This window comes from Triticum aestivum, chromosome 7A (assembly GCF_018294505.1).
Source record: "Triticum aestivum cultivar Chinese Spring chromosome 7A, IWGSC CS RefSeq v2.1, whole genome shotgun sequence".
NCBI lineage: Eukaryota > Viridiplantae > Streptophyta > Magnoliopsida > Poales > Poaceae > Triticum > Triticum aestivum.
Genome location: NC_057812.1, coordinates 161130585 through 161155485, shown reverse-complemented (window position 1 = coordinate 161155485; position 24901 = coordinate 161130585). Strand labels below are relative to the sequence as shown.

At 42.5% G+C, this 24901-nt stretch overlaps 2 protein-coding genes across 8 annotated transcripts; both read right to left on the bottom strand.

Moving 5' to 3' along the window:
• Positions 1 to 1144: 1144 nt before the first annotated feature.
• LOC123149492 (uncharacterized) lies at positions 1145 to 7047 on the bottom strand. Of its 7 annotated transcripts, XM_044569148.1 has the most exons (16): positions 6552 to 7047; positions 6354 to 6451; positions 6154 to 6240; positions 5929 to 6076; positions 5701 to 5847; positions 5473 to 5619; positions 5240 to 5386; positions 4801 to 5154; positions 3699 to 3841; positions 3423 to 3614; positions 3250 to 3340; positions 3029 to 3158; positions 2425 to 2532; positions 2253 to 2337; positions 1889 to 1993; positions 1145 to 1514 (listed from the first exon to the last, which is right to left on the bottom strand). In XM_044569148.1, the coding sequence occupies exons 1-15, from the start codon at positions 6708 to 6710 to the stop codon at positions 1891 to 1893; spliced, it is 2139 nt and encodes a 712-aa protein (XP_044425083.1). In that variant the 5' UTR covers positions 6711 to 7047; the 3' UTR covers positions 1145 to 1514; positions 1889 to 1890. The 7 variants fall into 7 exon arrangements, with proteins under 7 accessions (XP_044425083.1, XP_044425086.1, XP_044425085.1 ...); XM_044569151.1 differs by lacking the exon at positions 5473 to 5619 and having other exon boundaries at positions 6552 to 6954; XM_044569150.1 differs by lacking the exon at positions 5240 to 5386 and having other exon boundaries at positions 6552 to 6953.
• A 3873-nt stretch (positions 7048 to 10920) lies between these two features.
• LOC123154703 (cell division cycle-associated protein 7) lies at positions 10921 to 12092 on the bottom strand. Its single transcript, XM_044573358.1, has 4 exons — positions 11737 to 12092; positions 11551 to 11648; positions 11360 to 11446; positions 10921 to 11282 (listed from the first exon to the last, which is right to left on the bottom strand). The coding sequence occupies exons 1-4, from the start codon at positions 11893 to 11895 to the stop codon at positions 11129 to 11131; spliced, it is 498 nt and encodes a 165-aa protein (XP_044429293.1). The 5' UTR covers positions 11896 to 12092; the 3' UTR covers positions 10921 to 11128.
• Between the last annotated feature and the right edge of the window lie 12809 nt (positions 12093 to 24901).

Below are 24901 nucleotides of genomic sequence, written 5' to 3'. Positions count from 1 at the left end.
TGCAACTTATTTGCTCCAAAGACCAACATATGAAGGGCCCATTTGGTTCAAACGAATTCAACCGGAGTTTTGGAGGATTTAGATCCTTAGGAATTTTTTCCTTGCTTTGCCCACTATTTCAGAGGAAAAAAAACAGTTCAATCAAACATCTTTGCTGCGACATCAAACACTCTTTGATTCAATTCAAATTCCCGTGGTTTCCTAATCCTACAAGTTTCCAGAGAACATCCATCGCAATTTTTCCTATTCCTGTCTTTTGAGAATCTTGCAAATCAAAGAGGTCCGGAACCTCTATGATCTTGCACTATTATTAAGTTCTCAATTTCATACCCACTGATTCTGAACTTTGAATAGTGGAGTAGTTTTTAGGCTCAGTTTATGGTCATTGGACTAAGTTGTGCCGGACTTACTTTGTAACTGGTATGAAAAATAGGCATAGCTAAGTTTAGTTAACCAAATGGTGAGTTAAAATACAAAAACTGGTTAGGCAAACAGGATTATCATAATCTCACACACATGTAAACGCATCAAGCGTTAAACCAGTATGACATACTGTTGCAAAAATACACCGGTTATTCCACAAAAAGAAAAATCCCAACGGTTACAAGTTACAACAGAATTAACCATGCCATTTACTGATTGAAAGCAATGTTTTTCTATTCAAGGATGGATGCTGAAATGCTTGAAATACAGATAATTCTTCCCTTTGCATTTTTTTTTCTCCTTTCCATCCCGACCTTAGCTGTCGCGGTCAGAAAAGTTTCCAGTTAGAGATTCTATGGTTCAGCGTATTCTAAAAACATGGACATGGGGAAAAAAGTTTCCAGAAAATAATGTGTATGTGCAATGTTGCTTCTATTCAGTATGTAGACAGCTTTGAAATAAGCAAACTGGATGTAACATAGAAACTCAAATTTTTATAGCAGAATGAATGCACGTTTCAAGTTTGTATAGGAAGAAAAATAGCAAAATGGTCAGCATGACATCCACAGTAAAGGAGCAAAGCAATGATCAACAGAACAGCATGATCATGCACATCATAAACAGGCCACAGTATGACGTGTATAAGTTTGACATATGTGGCATAACATACACAGCTCTCATCCAGAGTAGCATAAGATGACCATAAAAGAGTAGGAGCATATGAGTAACATGATCACCAGATACAGTACAGTGAAGTCAATTTGTTGGTACATGCATGCTACAGGAAGATTGATTATACAACCATAGTGACAACATTCAAACGATGATTGTTCAGACCAATGCAATGGATGTTTCATAGAAACCTTCCCTTAAACTAGTAATAACATGTACAGAACAATTGCGACGTAAAAATAATAACTTCCAAAGTTCCAATCCAGACAAAACATGGCATGACCCAGGGAATAGAATGCTGTGACTGCATCTTCAGATAGTTGTTGGCTCTTCTGCAGTTGCATAACTTCCCTACAGCAAAGCTCAGCCACTTATATCCTCTGCAGCGCCCCATTCCTCAGCTAGCATAGCTCATCCACCTGCCAAAACAAAACATTTAATGACCTGCCATCAGCCACTTTTCCAAACGTATCAAAAATCACCACTCTTAAGTGTTTGACATATGAAAAATTACAACGAAACCCATGCATGTAGTTGTTGGGTAGGAATTCACAAGGACAACTTTCCACCCACCATCTACTTGTGTGGGGTTTTCTTTTCTCATAATTTTTCACAGCTTACAAAAACAACTTTCTCCAAGTTTTCAAAATTGGGTTCACATGTACCCAGGTTCCAAAAATGCGCTCTCATGACGGTGCCATTGTAACATAACACATTTCAGTCTCAGTTGTATGGAAGTGTGGCATGCCATTGGGTCTAGGAAAAATGAACAGCAAAAGGATCAAATAAATACCTTCAAACAGCTGAAACAGGAGTCTGAGTTTTCATGGAGCTTGAGATCGGTAGAGCATTGTGCCCAGCCAAGGTATGTTTTTTGTTTTTGCGCTTCAACTGGGGCCTATATTAACCAGTTACAACAGGGCCCAAGTTAGATGTGAATAATCTCTAACAGGACATATACTAGTAAGTGGGAACCAAGAGAAACTCATGATTATACTTTGGTTACATTGCTAGACAGACTTGTCAAATAACGGTAGCACCGTGCAACAATAAAAAATTGGGGATCTAAACTTTAGTGAATTGATAGTTCTTAAACAACAAGTATACTATCTTCATAAAGGGAAAAAAAACTTCTAAATAAATGGCAAACTCCTTACCTTGGGGCTACATGACCTTTGATTACTTTTTCTTCTTCCTCGGTGAACATAAACCACTTGTCAGTGTTCTCTGTTGCGTCAAACTCTGATACAAATATGATATTAGTAGTCACTAACTACAACAATATAAATGAGTAACATGAAGGGTATTGCATAATAACTTCAGACAAACCTTGGCGCATTATTGCTGTCTTATCACAATAACCATCCAGCTTCCAGTACGCAACCCCTTCGTCTATCCTGACAGGCTTTTTCCTAACTAGACCTCCCAGCTTCTCCTCTGATGTTGCCATAATTGAGAGGTAACAGAAGATAATTAGTTCACACAGCTCAGTGCCTTGCACATTACAGAATAAGATATATATTTTTTAAACAGTGTTCTGTTTGGAATGAAACTGAAGGCTGAGCATGTTCTTTAGTTACTTCACATCCAGAAAAAGGCACATGGCTACATGTAACTAAGAAACTTAGTAAGTGCATACATGTTTAATGTTCTGTTGAGCTGCAGAAAAATATTAGTACCACAATGAAAATATACACAGGCTTAACACTCAATTAACAAAACTGAAGTGAATTCACATATACAGGGGTATAAATGAACTGGTGACATTTCTTGAACACAAACTCAAGCTAAATCTTGAAGAAAGTGCAGAAAGCTAAACCAAGCACAATACAAAAAGATATATTAAAGAAACTGCAAAACATCAACATACAGAGAACTAATGAGATGCAGAAAGATAAAAAAATGTAGATATATAAATTCATAATGTTCAGACCATCTATTACTGCCTTCTTGTCTGCATATGCCTCCTTAATTTGAGAAACAAGACTATTAATTTCTGCTCCATTTCTCAAAAACCTTGGTTTAGCCATCTTAATTGTTAGTTTTTCTTTAAGCTCCTTTTCCTATAAAACCAGAGGAAAGTGGTTGTTTATTAGTGTAAAAAAAAAGCAAGTGACTAGACACACATAAAAAAGGTTGCCCAAGCTCTCTTACCTTTTCTTTGACAGCACGGAATTTTTCCCTTGCAGCAACCTTTCTCTCAGTTGCACTTTCATGCTGTTTGAGAACCCAGTTCTTTAATGTTCTGAACAAAAACAAAATATTATTGATATGAAAGTAAAATAGCGAAGTGAACTACTACAGCAAATACAGTAGGCAGTACTTACGTAGTAGAAAGGGCCTCATCACACAGAAAATTCAGCACATGCAGCTTTAAAGAAGGGCTCAATTTTTTATATCCTAATACCCCTTGACTTAAACAATCAAGAGGCAGTTCCTTCGAGATAACTGTGGATTCACTAATATATTTCCCAGTATCAATTATCCAAGCATCACCATTCCTTGAATAGTCCGAAGGGCTATGAACAAAATAACCTCATTTAGTCATTTAACAATCAGTTTAAACACAACAACAAAGAAATATCAATTCAGAATGTAAGTACTTCTCTTCTCTGTCTTCTTGGATGACAGATAACAAACTAATGTGAAGGTCAGCAACAACTGAAGGCACCTCTCGCCCGATACGGCCTCCTCCAGTGATGACTTGAAGAATTTTTTCTGGCTGTCCCTTTCTTATTTTAAGCACCTGCGCAAAAAAATCATTTGCAACATTATTCCATTTACAAAACAAATTATATTCCAACAGCCACAAGGTGCCATATTAACATGTTAAACCATGGAAACAAGACCTGTTTTTAAGACTAGCTTATGAAGACAAAAGGCTGCTCTAAGAAAAATAAGCAATTCAATATAATATACTATCACTGTGCCTTCTAAAATCTTACAATTTAACCAAATATTCACGCTCCACACAAACAAGTATTAGAATATATTGCAACCAACTCCCACAACAGCATGCAGGGTATCATCTGGTGTATAAAATTATCCATGACAATATAGGATGAATCTAAGATGTAAGACAAATATTACACTTTCTGGTGGTTGGTCAAATCACGCATGCAGATCATCAGAGATAGATGCACTAGCATACACACACGTCCTGATCACCAATATAGTCTTAAAATGCAATTGTCTGCATGAGCAAATAAATATCTTTGAAATTTAGACAACTTATTTGGATCGTCTCAAAACAGTGTTACCATTATCACGTGTCAGTATTTCACCATGGCTGCCACTCTCATTCTGGACAACTATGAATTTTATATAACTTTAAAATACTATTTGCATTTGATTAAATATGTGCACCAAAGCCTAATGGCATGGCTGACTGCTCTACAACAGAACAAACATAGGATAATGTAAAAAAAAAGGAGAAGCTGCTAACATCACTTTGCTTTAGTTCTAACATTGGCCTGAAAGGCTGAAACAACAATTACATAATGCAACAACACCTTTTTCTGTTCTGCAGACATAAACTTTTTTTAAACAGAACCAGTTATACATAACCAATGACAAACCTTGCATCAACATACAAACAAATGCAGCACAAGAATATTTTCTTTAGTCCATAAGAGAGCTCATGGCGCTTGTATTGCACAACAGAACAAGAAAGTAAAAGCTGAAAGATTGTCTTGACATAAGTACCTCTGCAAATGTGCGGCAGAATTCATGAAACTGAAGTGCAGACCCAACATCATCAACCTCCAGCTCAGCCCCTGCAATGTCAGTGACTGGAGTACCTATGGGTAGCTCAATTTTGGTCTCTGGGACATCAGTGCTCTCATTCCTAATGTGAAGTTCGCCCTTAATTTCAACAGGGCACTTTTCATCAGCAGTCATGTCATTTACCATGCGGTTGCCCTTTTTCAGCTTCTTGCTGATGGGAACTGGAGGAAGTGCATTGAGATCAGTCCCTGTATTGTCATCCCCTTGAGCCAACAATCCATCAGTACCATCATCTGTCCCTAGGGCCCTCTTTATGTTGCCCTTCTTGCGTTCCTAACAAAGGGGCCAGCAAAACAGATCAGTAATAATGAACAATTACATTATAAAACAGAGAGTTACCAAGCAAAAAATGCACCACCTTCTTGATCTTCTTCAGCTCCTTGTCAGTATGAACTGAAGGAACTGCATTGAGATCAGTCCTTGCATTCTCACCCCCTTCAGCCAACAATCCATCAGTACCATCATCTGTCCCTAGGGCCTTCTTTATGTTGCCCTTCTTGCGTTCCTAACAAAGGGGCCAGCAAAACGGATCAGTAATAATGAAACAATTACATTATAAAATAGAGAATTACCGAGCAAAAAATGTACCACCTTCTTGATCTTCTTCAGCTCCTTGTTGGTAGGAACTGAAGGAAATGCATTGAGATCAGTGTTTGTATTCTCATCCCCTTCAGTCAACAGTCCATCAGTAGCATCGCCTGTCCCTGGCACCTTCTTTATGTTGCCCTCCTTGTGTTCCTAACAAAGGGGCCAGCAAAACAGATCAACAATAACGAACAACTACATTACACAACAGAGAATTGCCAGGCAAAAATGTACCTTCTTGATCTTCTTCAGCTTCTTTTTGATAGGAACTGAAGGAAGTGCATTGAGATCAGTCTTAATATTCTCATCCCCTTCAGCGAACAATCCACCGTTAGCATCATCTGTCCCTAGCGCCCTCTTTAAGCTGCCCTCCTTGCGTTCCTAACAAAGGGACCAACAAAGCAGATGAACAATGATGAGCAATTACATTATACAGCAGAGTTACCAAGCGAGAAATTGTACCTTCTTGATCTTCTTAGGGAGCGAGGACAGCGTCTGTGCAGCAACCACCATGTCGGAGCCCTTTATCAGCAAATCATGGACGGACGAGTGCCCTGACGCCTTGGCAGCATGGGCCAGTATTCCTGTAGGCGTCTCCCCTTTCTTCTTTCTGTCAAACAAAACCAAGCTAAGCAAGAAATACACAAGAAGTCCCAGTATAACCGTGCATCAGCTTCGTTGGCTGACCTGCAGAAGCTGCAGTTGCAGATGCCCCTGCATTTGGGGCAGGTCCAGCCCGCCTCCTTGGTCATATCCTCGGCGTTCTCACCATACCTAAACAAGCCATGAAGAACCAAACCAGATCACACCAAGAGGCTCTACGATGGCCAGCTTGCTCGACCACGGAGATGATGGTGGCTTGAAACTGTGTGAAGAAATTCTTTTACCTGTTGAGGAGGCACTTGTGGCAGAAGTGGATTGGACAAAGCCCCTTCTTCCGGGGCTGCGTGCAAGCCACCGAGAAGTCCATCGTCTTCTGGCGACACTGCGAGCGCGTGACGAAAACAACAACAACGAAGGGTCAGCCAAATCCGCCCCCGACAGATCGAGAAGGATGGGGGAGATGCGCCACGGCAGGCGCTCACCTGGTGGCAGGTCTTCCCGTTCTCCGGGTCATAGATCCGGCCGCCGACGCAGCGGATTCCGGGGCACGGGTTGCGCTTCCGGGGAGGGCCTTGCTTGGCCTCCTCCGTCTGCCCCGGCACGACCACGCTCTCCTCACCGCCGGCGCCTTTCTTGGCCATGGAGACGCGCTCGAGGAAGGGCGGGAGAAGTGGGGTGTGAAATGAGGAGGAAGCTCGGGAGGTGGGTGCCCCGGGAGACACGGGAGGTGTTTGATGTGATGAATTTTGGGGGCGGAAGGGGGGTCAGATCTCGGATTATGGCGCCGCGACGCGGAAGAAGGGCGGGAGTAGCTGGTGTCGGATGGCGCCAGTGAATTGCCCCGGAAATTTTGAAATTTTCCCTTCTCGGCGCTGTCCCGTCTCCTCCCCCGCCTTTGCTCGATGTTTTCCCTCCCACAGCTCGTCCTCGCTTTTCGGGTTGGTGGGCAACTTTTTTTTGTGTGTGTTGGTGAGCACCGTGCGTCCTCGGTTTAGGTGCATAGGGCTTTTAATGAGGAACGGCGTAACCTAGACGCATAATACTTGGGTGAAAAAAAAATATCATGAAAATAGAATAGAACCAGTCAACCAACATGTTTTGTTTTGGCCGCAATAATTGCATATGATTAACGCTGGAAATCCTCACCAGCTGACCGATTAATGAGGCGGTCATTCAAGGGCCGCTGGCGTACTCCCTCCGTTCCTAAATACTTGTCTTTCTAGAGATTTCAACAAGGAACTACATACGGCGCAAAATGAGTGAATCTAAACTTTAAAATATGTCTACATACGTCCGTATGTTGAGTCCATTTGAAATGCCTAGAAAGACGAGTATTTTGGAACGGAGGGAGTAGGTAGGAGGTGGATTCCAGAGTGGATCGGGTGCAGGTGGATCGCAGAAAGGGCATCCGGTGTGGCCGGTGCGCGTGTGACCGCGGGCGTGGGTGGGGTATACGGGAGTATTGTTATAACATTGCAAGAAATGATGACACGGCGGGATTGGAGCTAATTTATGGACCGAGGAGCTAATTTGTGGGGGCTAGTGGCGTAGAGATTTGAAAAGCATAAGCAGCCGAAAACTCGTAGGTGGTCATAGCGAGGATGTGTGCTGGTGAGAAGGAAATAGGGGGTATTTGGTGTGGTTTTAGTGGATGGGCGTCGGGTGAGGTGTGTGGCGGTGTGCAACGCCTTCGCCCAAAAGATTGGCGTGTAGGAGAAGAGTGTGAACGCCATCGTTGGTAGTGCGAATCATGGGCTCGCCCTTGCCGTTTCGGGGAGAACATTGAGGGCAAGAGAGACAGTAAATAATGGTGTCGTTCGAGAAAAAGATGTGCAATGAGGTGTTGATAAATTCACCGTCGTTGTCACACTGCATACATTTGATGAGTGCGGAAATGGGTAAGAATGTAGGTGAATAATGATGGATAACGTTGCATGGAAAAACAAAAAAATCCTACGAAACACCCAAAGATCTATCTATGAAGGTGCTAGCAACGGATGGGAGTGTGTGTCAACATACCCTTCTAGACCGAAAGTGTCAACGATCTAAAGATCGTGGTTGACGTAGTCGTACTTGTGTCACGATCCATCCACAAGCACAGCACGTGCGGCACCTCCGAGATTAGCACACGTTTGGCTCGGTGGCGTCATCTACTTCTTGATCCAACAAGCGAGGGGGAGGAGGTAGATGAGATCTAAACCAACACGACGACGTGGTGGTGGCGGCAGTGGAACTACAGCAGGGCTTCGTCAAGCATCCGCGCGAGGTAGAGTAGTTGTAACGGGAGGAAGACGGACAAGTGTGGAAGGGTGGCTGCCCCCAACACCTCTCCACCTTTATATACGCGTTGAGGGGGCTGGTGGCTTGCCCTCCAAGCCCCTAGGGTCGTTGACCAAGAGGGAGAAGGAAAATTCTCATTTCCTTTCCCATCGATCGCTATCCCCTTTTTTAGGGATCTCGATCTTATCCCTTCGGGATATGATCCTATTCCTTTTAGGGGAGGATCTTGGTGAGCCTAGACCAGGGGTGTGGGACCTTGCCCCGCTACTCACGTCCATGTGGGCTCCATGCAGGTGGGCCCCACTCCGGAACCTTCTTGGTACAATATCGAAAAAAACCAAACATTTTCTGGAACCCTGAATATGACTTTCATACATAAATCTTTACCTCCGGATCATTCCGGAGCTCCTCGTGATGTCCCGGATCCCATCCGGGACTCCTACTTTCGAACTTCACCATATGAATATCTCAATACTACCCTGCGCTATCGAACGTTAAGTGTGCCGATATGACCTAGACTCCTCTTCGATCAATAATCTATAACGGGACCTGGATGCCCATATTGACTCCCACATATTCAACGAAGATATTTATAGGTTGAACCACATTGTCAAGGATTTGGTTAATCCTGTATGCAATTCCTTTGTCCAGCGATATGTTACTTGCCCGAGATTCGATCGTCGGTATCTCCATACCTAGTTCAATCTCGTTACCGGGAAGTCTCGTCACTCGTTCCGTAATACAAGGCCCATGACTAAACTCATTAATCACATGCTTGCAAGCTTCTTCTAATGTTGTATTACTGAGAGGGCCTAGAGATATCTCTCTGCCACACGGAGTGACAAATCCCAATCTCGATCCATGCAACCCAACAAACACCTTTGGATCGCTGGACCAGTCCATAGATGGATCGCTGGAGCTTGCATACCTTATTAGCATCCTTAGGATCGACAAAACCTTTTGGTTGCATCATATACAACTCTTCCTATCAGGAAACCATTAAGGAACGTTGTTTTGACGTCCATCTGCCAGATTTCGTAATCGAAAATGCAGAAGTTGCTAACATAATCTTAACAGATTTCAACATCGCTACGGGTGAGAAAGTCTCATCGTAGTCAACTCCGTGAACTTGTGGAAAACCCTTTGCAGCAAGTCAAGCTTTATAGATGGTGACATTACCATCAACATTTGTCTTCTTCTTAAAGATTCATTTGTTCTTAATGGCCTGCTGGTTATCAGGCAGGTCCACCAAAGTCCATACTCGGTTTTTCATAGATGGATCCTATCTGGGATTTCATGTCCTCAAGCCATTTGTCAGAATATGAGCTCATCATTGCTTCTTCATAGTTTGTAGGTTCATCGTTGTCCAATAACATGACTTTTGGGACAAGAATACCGTACCACTCTTGTGCGGAACGTGTCCTGGTCGACCTAGGAAGTTCAGGAATAGCTTGATTCGAAGTATTATGATCATCATCATTAGCTTCCTATCCAGCTAGTGTAGGCATCACAGGAACTTCTTTCTGCGATGCACTACTCTCCAATTTGAGAGAAGGCACGGTTACCTCATCAAGCTCTACCTTCCTCTCACTCACTTCTTTCGAGAGAAACTCCTTCTCTAGAAAGGATCCATTCTTGGCAAGAAAGATCTTGCCCTCGGATCTGTGATAGAAGATATATCTAATGGTCTCTTTAGGGTATCATATGAAGACGCACTTCTCTGCTATGGGTTCAGCTTATCAGGCTGAAACCTCTTGACATAAGGGTCGCATCCCCAAACTTGAAAAAAAATGACAATTTAGGTTTCTTGCCAAACCATAATTTATATTGCGTCATCTCAGCGGATTTAGATGGTGCCCTGTTTAAAGTGAATGCGGCCATCTCTAATGCATAGCCCTAAAAGATAGTTACAAATCGGTAAGAGATATCATAGGATGCACCATATCCAATAGAGTAGGATTACGACGTTCAGACACACCATTACGCTGTGGTGTTTCAGGTGGCGTGAGTTGTGAAACAATTCCACATTGTCTTAAATGTGTGCCAAACTCGTAACTCAGATATTCACCTCCACTATCAGATCGTAGTAATTTTATTTTCTTGTTACAATGATTCTCTACTTCACTCCGAAACTCCTTGAACTTTTCAGATTTGTGTTTCATTAAGTAAATATACCCATATATACTCAAATCATCCGTGAAGATAAGAAAATAACGATATCCAGCACGTGCTTCAACACTCATTGGACCGCATACATTAGTATGTATTATTTTCAACAAGTCACTTGCCCGCTTCATTGTACCGGAAAACAAGGTTTTCGTCATCTTGCCCATGAGGCATGGTTCACATGTTTCAAATGATTCATACTCAAGTGATTCCAAAAGTCCATCAGCATGTAGTTTCTTCATGCGCTTTACACCAATATAACCCAAGCGATAGTTTCACGAGAATAAACCATTAACTTTGCATCTTTTGGCATTAATATTATGAACATGTGTATCACTACGGTCGAGATTCAACAAGAATAAACCATTCACATTAGGTGCATGACCATAAAAGATATTATTCATATAAATAGAACAACCATTATTCTTTGACTTAAATGAATATCCATCTCACAATAAACAAGAGCCATATATAATGTTCATGCTCAAAACAGACACCAAATAACAATTATTTAGGTTTAAAACTAATCCCGAATTTAGACATAGAGGGGGCATGCCGACGGTGATCACATCAACCTTGGAGCCATTCCTAACGCGCATCGTCACACAAAAAATTATACCTTCTTGATCTTCTTAGGGAATGAGGACAATGTCTGTGCAGCAGCCACCATCTCGGAGCGCTTTATCAGCAGATCATGGACGGATGAGTGCCCTAACGCCTTGGCGGCATGAGCCAGTATTCCTGTAGGTGTCTCCCCTTTCTTCTTTCTGCCAAACAAAACCATGCTGAGAAAGAAATACACAAGAAATCCCATTATGACCATGCATCAGCTTTGTTGGCTCACCTGCACAAGCTGCAGTTGCAGATGCCCCTGCATTTCGGGCAGGTCCAGCCCGCCTCCTTGGCCTTGTCCTTGGCATCCTCACCATACCTAAACAAGCCAGGGGGAAGCAAACCAAATCAGAATAAGCGGCCCTACGATGGTTAGTTTGTTGGACCACAGAGATGATGAACTGTATGAAAAAAATATTTTACCTGTTGGACAAGCACTTGTGGCAGAAGTGGATTGGACAAAGCCCCTTCTTTCGAGGCTGCCTGCAAGCCACCATGAAGTCTGTTGTCTTCTGACGACACTGCAAGAACAACAACAAAGGGTCAACCAAATCCACCCCCCCGACAGATCCAGAAGGATGGAGGAGATGCGCGACGGCAGGCGCTCACCTGGTGGCAGGTCTTCCCGTTCTTCGGGTCATAGATCCGGCCGCCGACGCAGCGGATTCTGGGGCACGGGTTGCGCTTTCGGGGAGGGCCTCGCTTGGCCTTTCTCGTCTGCACCGACACGACCACGCTCTCCTCATCGCCGGTGCCTTTCTTCGACATGGAGACGCGCTCGAGGAAGGGTAGGAGAGGTAGGGGGAATAGGGATGCTGAGACTTTGGGTGTCCGGGAGAGGCGAGAGGTGTTTGATGTGATGAATTCTTGGGGCGGAAGGGTCAGATCTAAGATTATGGCGCTGCACCGCGAAAGAAGGGCTAGAGTAGCTGGTGTCGGATGGCGCCGGTGAATTGCCCGGTAAATTAAAAAAATCCCTTCTCGGCACTGTCCCCCCCCCCCCCCCCCACCTTTGCTCCATGCTTTTCCTCCCAGGCTCATCCTCGCTTTTCGGTTTGGTGGGCAACCTTTGTTTGCGAGTACTATACTTCCTCCGTCTAGGTGCATAGGGCTTCTAAGAAGGAAGAGTGTAACCTAGGCATGCAACAATTAGGCGAGAGAAAAAAACGTACAATAGAAATACTAGCTAACCAACATGTTTTGTTTTGGTTACAATAATTACGTAATTAATGCTGGAAATCCTCATTGACTGGCCGATTAATGAGGCAGTCATTCAAGGGCTGCTGGCGTCCGAGGTAGGTGGGAGATGATCAGGCGCAGGTGGGTCGCTGAGGGGGGATCCGGTGTGGCCGGTGGGCCTATGACCGTGGTGTGGGTGGGGTATACGTAAGTATTGTTTCGTCAAAAATAACACGGCGCAAAACAATGATGCGCACAGGATTCGATGAAAACACAAACATGTGGACTAAGGAGCTAATTTGTGGGGGCTAGTGGCATAGAGATATGGAAAGCATTAGCAGCCAAAAACTCATAGGTGATCATAGCGAGGATGTGTGCCGGTGAGAAGGAAATAGGGGGTATTTGGTGTGGTTTTAGTGGATGAGCATCGGTTGAGAAGGTGTGTGGCGGTGTGCAATGCCTCCACCCAAAACGGTGAAGAAGACTAGCGTGGTGGAGAAGAGTGTGAACGACATCACTAGTAGTGCAAATCATGTGCTCGGCCTTACCATTTTGGGGAGAAGTATGAAGTCAAGAGATACGGTGAAATATGCCAAAAAAATGGAAATCGTGTCTATTGAAACTCGTGTGAAATCTATGTGACTTATTTATGAAAAGTTCTACAATATGAAAAAGATAGTTGAATTCTAGGTGTCTTTTTTGTAAAAAAAAAATCAAAACAATGAAATATGCAAAAAAAAACTTTTGGAAATGCAATAGATAAAATAAACCGTTTCACGCAAAAATACGTTGAAAATGTTTAGTTTGGAACAATCCAATGTTTTATTTATTGATTTCAAATATAACTAGAACAATAAAATAAAAATTAGTTAAAAATTATCAGAGGTTGATTTTGTTTTGGGGGTCTTCTTGTCGTATGAATTGAGATACATAATGATTTTCAAAAAAGTAATATTTTGTTCAACAATATCAATCATTCAAAATATAACAAAATAAATAAATAGTAATCTTTTGTACAGTGAAAGAGAACTCACTCACTCTCCTGACAAAAGGCCAACAACGCCCCACAAAAGCATTTGTGTCCATTCAAAACCTTCGGTAAAAAGAATTGTTCAATCCATACCTACAAACTACTATGAATCTTGATGTGCGTTTTTAGTGGGGTCTCTATGTATACTATGCTTCGGCCATGATGGTGGCTTTAGGGAGGTCGCTATTCTTCGAGTTACTGGCCATGATGGTAGCTTGAGGCCAAAACATGATGGTGCATATAGTGGGGAAGCCCACTTACACTTTGCCTACCGAGGGCAGCTCATGTGATTGTTGCATTGAAGAACAAGGAAGATATTGCCATCTACCTACTATGATGGACTCATAGTTTAAGAACACTACTCACACATAAGCACGACGACAACAAGGATGATGAACATGACTCTGATGATGGGTTCCCCCTCTGGCAGAGTAACAGAAAAGGTATCCAGATTGGAACTCCATGAAACAGAGGGGCGACGGCAAAAAAACTCGATTTAGGGTTCCGGTGATACATAAAGGCAGGGAGTCAGGGTGGTGGAGAGGTGGCATGTGGTCCCCCACGCGCACCCACCTCTTCGCCCAGAGCTTGGACGCAAGCCAGGGCTCGTGAGACCCACAGGGCACCCCCGTGTTGGCTCGTATACTAGTTAGTTTCGTCCTAGTTTGAAACTTCATGACGTATTTTTATTTGATGCTTTGGTCCTTGAAAAGTTGATTTTTTTTCTTCTAAAAAGTCCAAAATAGCTGAAAAACAACAACTTGCACTTGTTGCTGAATTAATAGGTTAGCCCAAAAAGATAAAAATTGGTGCTAAAATTATGCAATTGTGATTAAAAAATACAACACAAAAGCAAGCAAAAAGTATAGATACGCTTGAGAAGTATCAGAGGCCCACTGCCACCCCTCTGGTGGGTCCTGATCCCTCTGGCTCCATCTCGGCTGGAAACTCCAGGGAATAATTCCCAGGTTTTTTCATCCTTGAAAGTGATGTTTTTTTGAAAAGTCTAAAACATGAAAAACAAGAATTTACATTGGACATTGGATTAATATGTCGGTGTAATAATTTGATAAAAATTGTGCCAAAACTATACCAAAGTGATATAAAAGTAACATGGACATAACAAAAATTATAGATACATTTGAGACGTATCAACACACACTCGTAGAAGTTTGTGAGTAAATCAGAGGAGGTCTCATCAAGGGGCATCTGGACTGTATGCAGTTCCTGAGCATCAAGGTGAAAATAGACCACATTGACAACATATATACAAGCGTTCAATGCCATGTGTTGGGAAGTGAGATGATGTAGGATCCCCGCTTGCACTGCGCACTAGATAAGAGAGTTCAACACGTCAATGAAAAACATGAGTAACATTGGCAAGCATGCTCGTTGTTGAGAGAAGAATTGACACTCACTCACTTCAACACGAACTGAAGCCTGGAGCTCATCACCTGTTGCACGAGCAAGAGGTTGTCGTGGATACATCGACCGGAAATGAATGCACTCTGGTTGGAAGAAACGAGCTCTCCCAACCTTGGCACAAGCCGAGGGAGGGGCGCACTTTTGCCACCAGCTCCGCCAGGATGTGGATCAAACTGATCGAATGATAATCAATGAGGATTAAGCCTGAACCTTGATACGTGTCTCCAACGTATCTATAATTTTTGATTATTCCATGTTGTTATATTATCAATCTTGGATGTTTTATATACATTTACAAGCAATTATATATCATTTTTGGGGACTAACCTATTAATATCAAACGAAGTCCAAATGGCACGAAACTTTCTGGAGATTTTTTCTGGACATAAGGAACACTAGAAGCTTCGGGAGAGGGCTAGAAGACATAAGGGGTGGCCACGAGCCACCAGGGCATGCCTGGGGGGAGGCGCACCCTGGTGCCTCGTGGGCCCCCCTTTGCTCCGTTTGACCTAATTCCACCTTTATAAATACCCATAAATTGGGAAACCAACAGGGGAGTCCACGAAATACTTTTTCCACCGCTGCAAGCCTCCGTTCTCGAGAGATCCTGAAAGGATCGAGAAGAGGTGTCTAGAGGGGGGTGATTAGACACTACGTGCCAAAAGTTATAGTTTTTAATATTCTTAAGTTTAAGTGGAGTTTAAGCACAAGTTTAACAAACACAATACATATCAAGCAAGCATGCAATGAGTATATGAGCAGCGGAAAGTAAAGCATGCAACTTGCAAGAATGTAAAGGGAAGGGTTTGGAGTATTCAAACGCAATTGGAGACACGGATGTTTTTGTCGTGGTTCCGATAGGTGGTGCTATCGTACATCCACGTTGATGGAGACTTCAACCCACGGAGGGTAACGGTTGCGCGAGTCCACGGAGGGCTCCACCCATGAAGGGTCACGAAGAAGCAACCTTGTCTATTCCATCACGGCCGTCGCCCACGAAGGACTTGCCTCACTAGCGGTAGATCTTCACGAAGTAGGCGATCTCCTTGCCCTTACAAACTCCTTGGTTCAACTCCACAATCTTGTTGGAGGCTCCCAAGTGACACCTAGCCAATCTAGGAGACACCACTCTCCAAGAAGTAACAAATGGTGTGTTTATGATGAACTCCTTGCTCTTGTACTTCAAATGATAGTCTCCCCAACACTCAACTCTCTCTCACAGGATTTGGATTTGGTGGAAAGAAGATTTGAGTGGAAAGCAACTTGGGAAAGGCTAGAGATCAAGATTCATATGGTTGGAATGGAATATCTTGACCTCAACACATGAGTAGGTAGTTCTCTCTCAGAAAATGTGTATTGTAAGTGTAGGTATGTTCTGATGGCTCTCTCCATGAATGAAGAGTGGGTGGAGGGGTATATATAGCCTCCACACAAAATCTAACCGTTACACACGATTAGCCAAACTCGGTGGGACCGAATAGTTAAACTCGGTCGGACCGATTCAGCAAACCTAGTGACCGTTAGGATTTTTGGTGGGACTGAGATGCAACTCGGTAGGACCGATATGGTTAGGGTTAGGGCATAACGTAATCTCGGTGTGACGGATTACACAAACTCGGTGGGACCGATTTTGGTAATAAGCTAACCAGAGGGTTTGCATTGTAATCTCGGTAGTACCGATTGCTCAAACTCGGTGAGACCGATTTTGGTAATGGACATACGCAGAGAGATTACAATCCCATCTCGGTGAGATCGAGATCCCTATCGGTGAAACCGATTTGCTAGGGTTTGTGGCAGTGGCTATGACATCTGAAACTCGGTGGCGCCGGATAGAAAGAATCGATGGGGCCGAGTTTGACTTTTGGTTTAGGTCATATGTGGATGTGGGAAAGTAGTTGAGGGTTTTGCAGCATATCACTAAGCACTTTGAGCAAGCAAACCATTAAGCAACACCTCATCCCCTCTTGATAGTATTGGCTTTTCCTATAGACTCAATGTGATCTTGGATCACTAAAATAGAAAATGTAGAGTCTTGATCTTGAAGCTTGAGCCAATTCTTTGTCCTTAGCATCTTGAAGGGGTTCCACATCCTCTAGTCCATGCCACTCCATTGTTGAACTTACCTGAAACATACTAGGTAAAAGTGTTAGTCCAACAAGAGATATGTTGACATTAATTACCAAAACCACCGAGGGAGCACTTGTGCTCCCCCTTTTTGGTAAGTGATGACAACATACATCAAAGCTTTAGATAAAGATATAGAGGATAGCAAGTAAAGCTTTGGAAAGACATGTAACATGCATAGGTTCCCCCTACATGTATGCAATCATGTGAATATTGAATATAGGAGCATGTGAATGCATAAACATGACAGCGTAAGCAATGTGTTACATGTATCTTGGCTATATGCATCAGAGCAAATAATGTGAATATGAGAAATGTACCTTCATGCTCATGAGTCCTTCTTGCAAGCAGTATGTACATCAGCAAGAATTTCTCATTCACATGACTGAGATGCATATACTTACCTTGTGATCTTGAGTTGGCTTAGGATGGGATGAACCTGCGCAAACAAGGTTATATAACACAGATACACCTACTGACCAGAGTAAACACGAGAAACCACAAGAGAACCAAGACTGGGATGACATGTAGAGTGAGTACTAAGTACCACATTGGATATAGACATGTCCCCAAAGGTAAAGGTATGCAATAAAATCAGATATTTCCTTCCCTTAGATGCCTTGCTCCCCCTGAATCTGCATGGGATATTGGGAGAAGATAGGGAACAGAAAATCAGAGCAACAAAAAAGAAACAACAGAACTTGAGCTAAAGCAAGCAAACAAACATGTCTTTCCCCTCTTAAAGACATGTGACATCTCTCCTCTTGAACACCAAGCATCTGGGGTCTTTGATGATATTACTTTCTCCTAGTTGAGAAACTCTCTCCCCCTGAGTATTCTCTCTCCCCCTATAGGAAGAATTAAGCTTTGATGTGATCTCTCTCTTCCCCTTTGACATCAATTTCCAAGAAGGGCTCTTCTGGACATGTGATACAAATGGGTTGGTCCTTGAGTCACAGAGCAAAGCAGCATGTCTAATATGATGCTGGTAGAGGACAAGAATCATTGAGTGGAGCTGGAGCAAACAGAAATCAGGAATAAGTGGCAAGTTGGTTTTCCTGTGGTGGAATCGGTGACTCCGAGTTGTGTGCTTCGGTTGCACCGAAAGATTTCGGTTGGGCCGAAGAGAACAAACCGGTGTGACCGAGTTCATTAGAGTGAAACCACTTGTCACCTCAGCTCACTAGACAAGTAAGATCTCACAAGGATATGCAAGGAATTAACTGAAAGATCTGCAATGAATTGGATGCAGAAAATGCAGAACAAAAAGAAAAGACAAGAAAAGATCTAGATGAAGTTTTTTTTGAAAGGGGAAACAAATATGCAAATACAAAAGCACGGAGAAACACTAGAGAACTTCATCTAGAAATGGTCGGTGACAAAGTCACCTATGTTAGAGTATATTGACTTAGGAGTCAAGTGAGAGCACTTGATCATAGGTCATACTCATCGTTTAAGCTCAAAATGGGGTTACCATTTTTTGTTTAAGCATCTTGATGTATTCACATCTTGTCGAGTTGCTTTGACTCATGACTTGGAGTAAAGCTTCTCTAAGATGGAATAACATACCTTGGGTGGTGGTGTTGAACTTGATCATGTAGTTGAACTTGTGTGGGTTGCTCAAGGTTGATGTAGTTCATCAAGAGTTGGGAGCACCACTTGGAGTTTGAGTTCATCTAACTACATGGGTTAGTCTTGCAAGGAAGAGCACTTGTGTATCCAAAATGACAATTATAAGATTTAATCATAGAATTTGTCAAAGGATATGTTTGAATGGTTTCATGCTTCCTTGTCTTCAACCACCATTGTGTAGAGACTTGGTGATATAGAAATTTGCTCAAGGTGTGAGTGAGTGGCAATCTCATAGATTTAGATTCATCCAAATACCTACACGGGTTGATAACATGCAAGGTACAAATATATCCAAGACATATGAATAGCATCATAAGAGAAATATCGAGGATTAGTCATAGGCTCATGCCCCGCATGTATCAAATGGAGTTACTACTCCAAGTTTGAAGCATCAATGATGTTCAATTCACCTCTCAACCTGCAAAACACTTTCTCATCAAGTGGTTTAGTGAATATATCCGCCAATTGCTTATCGGTGCGAACATGCTTAAGGTTAATGTCCCCTTTGGCAACATGATCTCGAATGAAATGATGTCGAACTTCAATATGCTTAGTTCGAGAGTGTTGCACGGGATTGTGAGCAATCTTAATAGCACTTTCATTGTCACATAGCAATGGAACATGTTTCACATATATCCCATAATCTTTAAGAGTTTGGGTCATCCAAAGTAATTGAGCACAACATGAACCAGCGGCAATGTATTCCGCTTCGGCTGTGGATAAGGATACCGAGTTTTGTTTCTTGGAAGACCAAGACACAAGAGATCTACCAAGAAATTGACAAGTACCCGAAGTGGACTTTCTATCAACCTTGTCTCCGGTATAGTCCGAATCGGAGTAGCCAACAAGATCAAAAGAGGACCTCTTAGGATACCAAATTCCAAAATTTGGTGTATGGATTAGGCATCTCACTATCCTTTTCACAGCCTTAAGATGACATTCTTTAGGAGCAGCTTGATATCGTGCACACATGCACACACTTAGCATAATATTGGGACGAGAGGCACATAGATATAACAATGAACCAATCATAGAGCGATAAACCTTTTGATCAACCGGTTCACCATCTTTGGTCAAATCAAGATGTCCACTAGTAGGCATGGGTGTAGTCATACCTTTGCATTCTTGCATATTGAACTTCTTGAATAAGTCCTTGGTGTACTTCGTTTGAGAGACAAAGGTACCTTCCTTAGTTTTCTTGATTTGCAAACCGAGAAAGAATTTGAGTTCACTCATCATAGACATCTCAAACTTCTCCGACATTAGCTTTCCAAACTTTTCACTAAAATGAGGGTTAGTTGAACCAAATATGATATCATCAACATAAATTTGGCACACAAATAGTTCTCCATTAACCCTTTTAGTAAAAAGAGTAGAATCAATTTTACCAATTTCAAAGCCTTTTTCAATAAGGAACTTGGTCAAGCATTTATACCATGCTCTAGGAGCTTGTTTAAGACCATAAAGGGCTTTGTGAAGTTTGTAAACATGATTAGGTTTCTTAGGATTGACGAAGACGGGAGGTTGCTTAACATAAACTTCCTCCTCAATTTTGCCATTTAGAAAAGCACTTTTAATGTCCATTTAGTACAAGGTGATATCATGGTGATTAGCATAAGCAAGTAAGATGCGAATGGACTCAAGTCTAGCAACGGGAGCATATGTCTCACCATAGTCCATACCTTCAACTTGTGTGTAACCTTGGGCGACGAGACGTGCTTTGTTGCGAACCACTTGTCCGTCTTCATCTTGCTTGTTGCGAAACACCCATTTGGTACCAATGATGTTGTGGTTGTTGCCGGGCTTCTCGACCAATGTCCACACTTGATTTCTCTCAAAGTTGTGTAGCTCTTCATGCACAGCATTTATCCAGTCCGGATCCTCCAATGCTTCTTCAACCTTCATAGGTTCAATGCTAGAGATGAATGAGTAATGTTCACAAATGTTAGCTAAACGAGTTTTAGAGCGAGTGATTCTCCCGGTTTGGATATCATTGTATATTTGCTCGACGGGATGATCTTTGGCAATTCTTGCTCGAACTCGTGAAAGCTTTTGCTTGGGTCGGGGTGGAACATCCTCTTCATCTTGTGCTTCTTCTTGGCCTTCTTCATTGTTGACGTTGTCGTTCTCTTGTCGTGGTGGAGAAGGAGGTTGTTGATGTTCATCTTGGTGTGCTTCCTCGTTTTCTTCATCTTGGCGTGTTCCACTTGTGGATGCTTCCGTATCAACTCTTGGTTCACCTTGTCGTGAGGTAGAAGCTTCCACTTGGACGGACGTGGTACTCTCATTCACTTCCGTTGGACGAATCTTGCCAATGGACAAGTCTTGAATTGCTTCCGAAGGGTCTTTGTCTCCTACATCAATTGGCAAATTGCTCTACTTGTGAGCCGTTAGATTCATCAAACTTCACATCTACCGTCTCTTCAACCTTTCGGGTGAAATTGTTGTAGACACGGTAAGTGTGGGAGTTTGAGCCATAACCAAGTAGGAAACCTTCATGAGATTTAGGAGCAAATTTAGAATGACGATGCTTATCAAGAATGTAGCACTTTGAGCCAAATACTCAAAAGTATCCAACTTGGGGTTTGTTACCGGTGAGGAGCTCGTATGCCGTCTTGCCAAGTAGCTTGTGGAGATACAAGCGATTTGTTGCATGACAAGCTGTCTCAACCGCTTCCGCCCAAAAGTGCTTTGGCGTTTTGTAGTCATCAAGCATCGTTCTTGCCATCTTGATAAGAGTCCGGTTCTTCCTTTCAACAACTCCATTTTGTTGAGGTGTGTACGTAGCCGAGAACTCATGTGAAATCCCTTCTTTGTCAAGAAAGGTGTCCACATTTGCGTTCTTGAACTCCGTTCCGTTGTCGCTCCGAACCTTCTTGATCTTCACGTCAAACTGATTTTGGGCCTTCCTAGCGAAGTTTTTTGAAGATCTTTTGGACCTGCGATTTGTCATCAAGAAAGAACACCCATGTAAATCTTGAAAAATCATCAACTATGACTAGACCAAATGAGTTACCACCGAGACTCTTGTAGGCATTTGGACCAAAGAGATCCATGTGAAGTAGCTCGAGTGGTCTTCTTGTGGTCATGATGTTCTTCGCGCGGTGACTTCCTCCAACTTGTTTTCCTGCTTGACAAGCACTACAAAGTCTATCCTTGTCAAATATGACATATTTTATTCCAAGGATATGATCACCTTTAATAAGCTTATCAAGATTTCGCATACCAACATGACCTAGTCTTCTATGCCACAACCAGCCTTTAGAAGATTTAGCAATTAAGCAAGTTCTAGGTTGAGCCTTTTTAGTGAAATCAACAATGTAAAGATCTCCTCTACGTATACAAGTAAAGACCATTTTATGATACACTTGGAAATCTACTTCAGTGAATAGGACATTGAAACCGAAATCAGCAAGTCTGGAAACTGAAAGTAAATTGTATCCAAGGGATTCAACGAGCATGACATTTTGTATGGAGCTATCATGTGAGATGGCCACCTTACCAAGGCCAACCACCTTACCCTTTGAATTACCACCAAAAGTGACATATTTTCAAGGGTCGTCGTTTTCAGCAAGCTCACGGGACATATCTTCATCTCCGGTCATATGATTAGTACATCCACTATCAAGGACCCATTCCTTTCCTCCAGCCATGTAGCCACGAAGATTTGCCATAAGACCAAAATGCCTCATTGCATCATCAAGATCATAGTCACTATCATCATCTTCATCATAGTATCCATGTTCAACATCATCTTGTGATTGATCAATTCCTAGAGAGGGTAATTCATTAGATAAATGATCATCACAATGGTTACCTTTATGAATTCTAATAGCTTCGGATATGATATCTCTAAAGATTCCAACATCTCCTTTAGCACGCATGAGATTGGTAAGCTCAAATAGACAATCACCAAAGCTAGGATCACTAGAGTTCATCTTACTCAAGACAATAGACTTATGGAGAATTTCGTCTAATTTTTTCAAGGAATAATCTGGAAATCGTTCCTCAAGAAATTTCCATATAGTATAGGCACAATCAAGAGTAGGCAAACTAGCAATCATATTTTTGGGCAATCCTCTTATGATAAGATTGATGGTTCTAAGATTGCGAATCATGTCAAGATCTTCTTCAGGTGTGGGATGCAAGGGATCAATATGAGGTGCACAAGGACTAGCAATGTACTTGTTCAAGTGATATTCATTGAAAATCTCAAGCGTTTCATTTTTCCACTCATGAAAATACTCTTCATCAAGAATAGGCACTCTATGTCTAAGACTCCCCAAAGTAGACACATCCATCTTCCTCCAAAGGTGTTTAAACCAAGGCAATGGAAACCTGGCTCTGATACCAATTGAAAGGATCGAGAAGAGGTGTCTAGAGGGGGGTGATTAGACACTAAGTGCCAAAAGTTGCAGTTTTTAATATTCTTAAGTTTAAGTGGAGTTTAAGCACAAGTTTAACAAACACAATACATATCAAGCAAGCATGCAATGAGTATATGAGCAGCGGAAAGTAAAGCATGCAACTTGCAAGAATGTAAAGGGAAGGGTTTGGAGTATTCAAACACAATTGGAGACACGGATGCTTTTGTCGTGGTTCTGATAGGTGGTGCTATCGTACATCCACGTTGATGGAGACTTCAACACACGGAGGGTAATGGTTGTGCGAGTCCACGGAGGGCTCCACCCACGAAGGGTCCACGAAGAAGCAACCTTGTCTATTCCATCACGGCCGCCTCCCACGAAGGACTTGCCTCACTAGCGGTAGATCTTCACGAAGTAGGCGATCTCCTTGCCCTTACAAACTCCTTGGTTCAACTCCACAATCTTGTTGGAGGCTCCCAAGTGACACCTAGCCATTCTAGGAGACACCACTCTCCAAGAAGTAACAAATGGTGTGTTGATGATGAACTCCTTGCTCTTGTGCTTCAAATGATAGTCTCCCCAACACTCAACTCTCTCTCACAGGATTTGGATTTGGTGGAAAGAGGATTTGAGTGGAAAGCAACTTGGGAAAGGCTAGAGATCAAGATTCATATGGTTGGAATGGAATATCTTGACCTCAACACATGAGTAGGTAGTTCTCTCTCAGAAAATGTGTATTGGAAGTGTAGGTATGTTCTGATGGCTCTCTCCATGAATGAAGAGTGGGTGGAGGGGTATATATAGCCTCCACACAAAATCTAACCGTTACACACGATTAGCCAAACTCGGTGGGACCAAATAGTTAAACTCGGTCGGACCGATTCAGCAAACCTAGTGACCGTTAGGATTTTCGGTGGGACTGAGATGCAACTCGGTAGGACCGATATGGTTAGGGTTAGGGCATAACGTAATCTCGATGTGACGGATTACACAAACTCGGTGGGACCGATTTTGGTAATAAGCTAACCAGAGGGTTTGCATTGTAATCTCGGTAGTACCGATTGCTCAAACTCGGTGAGACCGATTTTGGTAATGGACATACGTAGAGAGATTACAATCCCATCTCGGTGAGACCGAGATCCCTATCGGTGAAACCGATTTGCTAGGGTTTGTGGCAGTGGCTATGACATCTGAAACTCGGTGGCGCCGGATAGAAAGAATTGGTGGGGCCGAGTTTGACTTTTGGTTTAGGTCATATGTGGATGTGGGAAGGTAGTTGAGGGTTTTGGAGCATATCACTAAGCACTTTGAGCAAGCAAGCCATTAAGCAACACCTCATCCCCTCTTGATAGTATTGGCTTTTCCTATGGACTCAATGTGATCTTGGATCACTAAAATAGAAAATGTAGAGTCTTGATCTTGAAGCTTGAGCCAATTCTTTGTCCTTAGCATCTTGAAGGGGTTCCACATCCTCTAGTCCATGCCACTCCATTGTTGAACTTATCTGAAACATACTAGGTAAAAGTGTTAGTCCAACAAGAGATATGTTGACATTAATTACCAAAACCACCCAGGGAGCACTTGTGCTTTCAGATCCCATCTGAAGGCTTTCTCCGATACTCCGCTGGAGGGGGAATCAATCACGGAGGGGCTCTACATCAACTATGCTACCCTTCCGATGATGCGTGAGTAGTTTACCATAGACCTTCGGGTCCATAGTTAGTAGCTAGATTGCTTATTCTCTCTTTTTGATCTTCAATACAATGTTCTCCTCGATGTTCTTGGAGTTCTATCCGATGTAATGACTTTTTGCGATGTGTTTGTTGGGATCCGATGAATTATGAGTTTATGATTAGATTTATTATCCATGATTATTATTTGAGTTATTTGATTCTTCTCTGAACTCTTTTATGCATGATTGTTATAGCATCGTATTTTTCTTTGATCTATTGATTTGGTTTGGCCAACTAGATTGATTTGTCTTGCAATTGGTTTGATCTTGTGGTGCTCAGCCCCA

Bases quoted from the DNA above. Each gene is read 5' to 3' on its own strand.
- LOC123149492 (XM_044569148.1), bottom strand. From the start codon at position 6,710: ATGGCCAAGAAAGGCGCCGGCGGTGAGGAGAGCGTGGTCGTGCCGGGG. The intron at 6,077-6,153 runs GTCAGCCAACGA...TTTGTTTGACAG, and splicing joins TGCAACTGCAGCTTCTGCAG to AAAGAAGAAAGGGGAGACGC. The intron at 3,842-4,800 runs GTACTTATGTCA...TTTTTTGCGCAG, and splicing joins TCTGCCGCACATTTGCAGAG to GTGCTTAAAATAAGAAAGGG.
- LOC123154703 (XM_044573358.1), bottom strand. From the start codon at position 11,895: ATGTCGAAGAAAGGCACCGGCGATGAGGAGAGCGTGGTCGTGTCGGTG. The intron at 11,649-11,736 runs GTGAGCGCCTGC...TTGTTCTTGCAG, and splicing joins ACGGGAAGACCTGCCACCAG to TGTCGTCAGAAGACAACAGA. The intron at 11,447-11,550 runs GTAAAATATTTT...TGGCTTGTTTAG, and splicing joins CACAAGTGCTTGTCCAACAG to GTATGGTGAGGATGCCAAGG.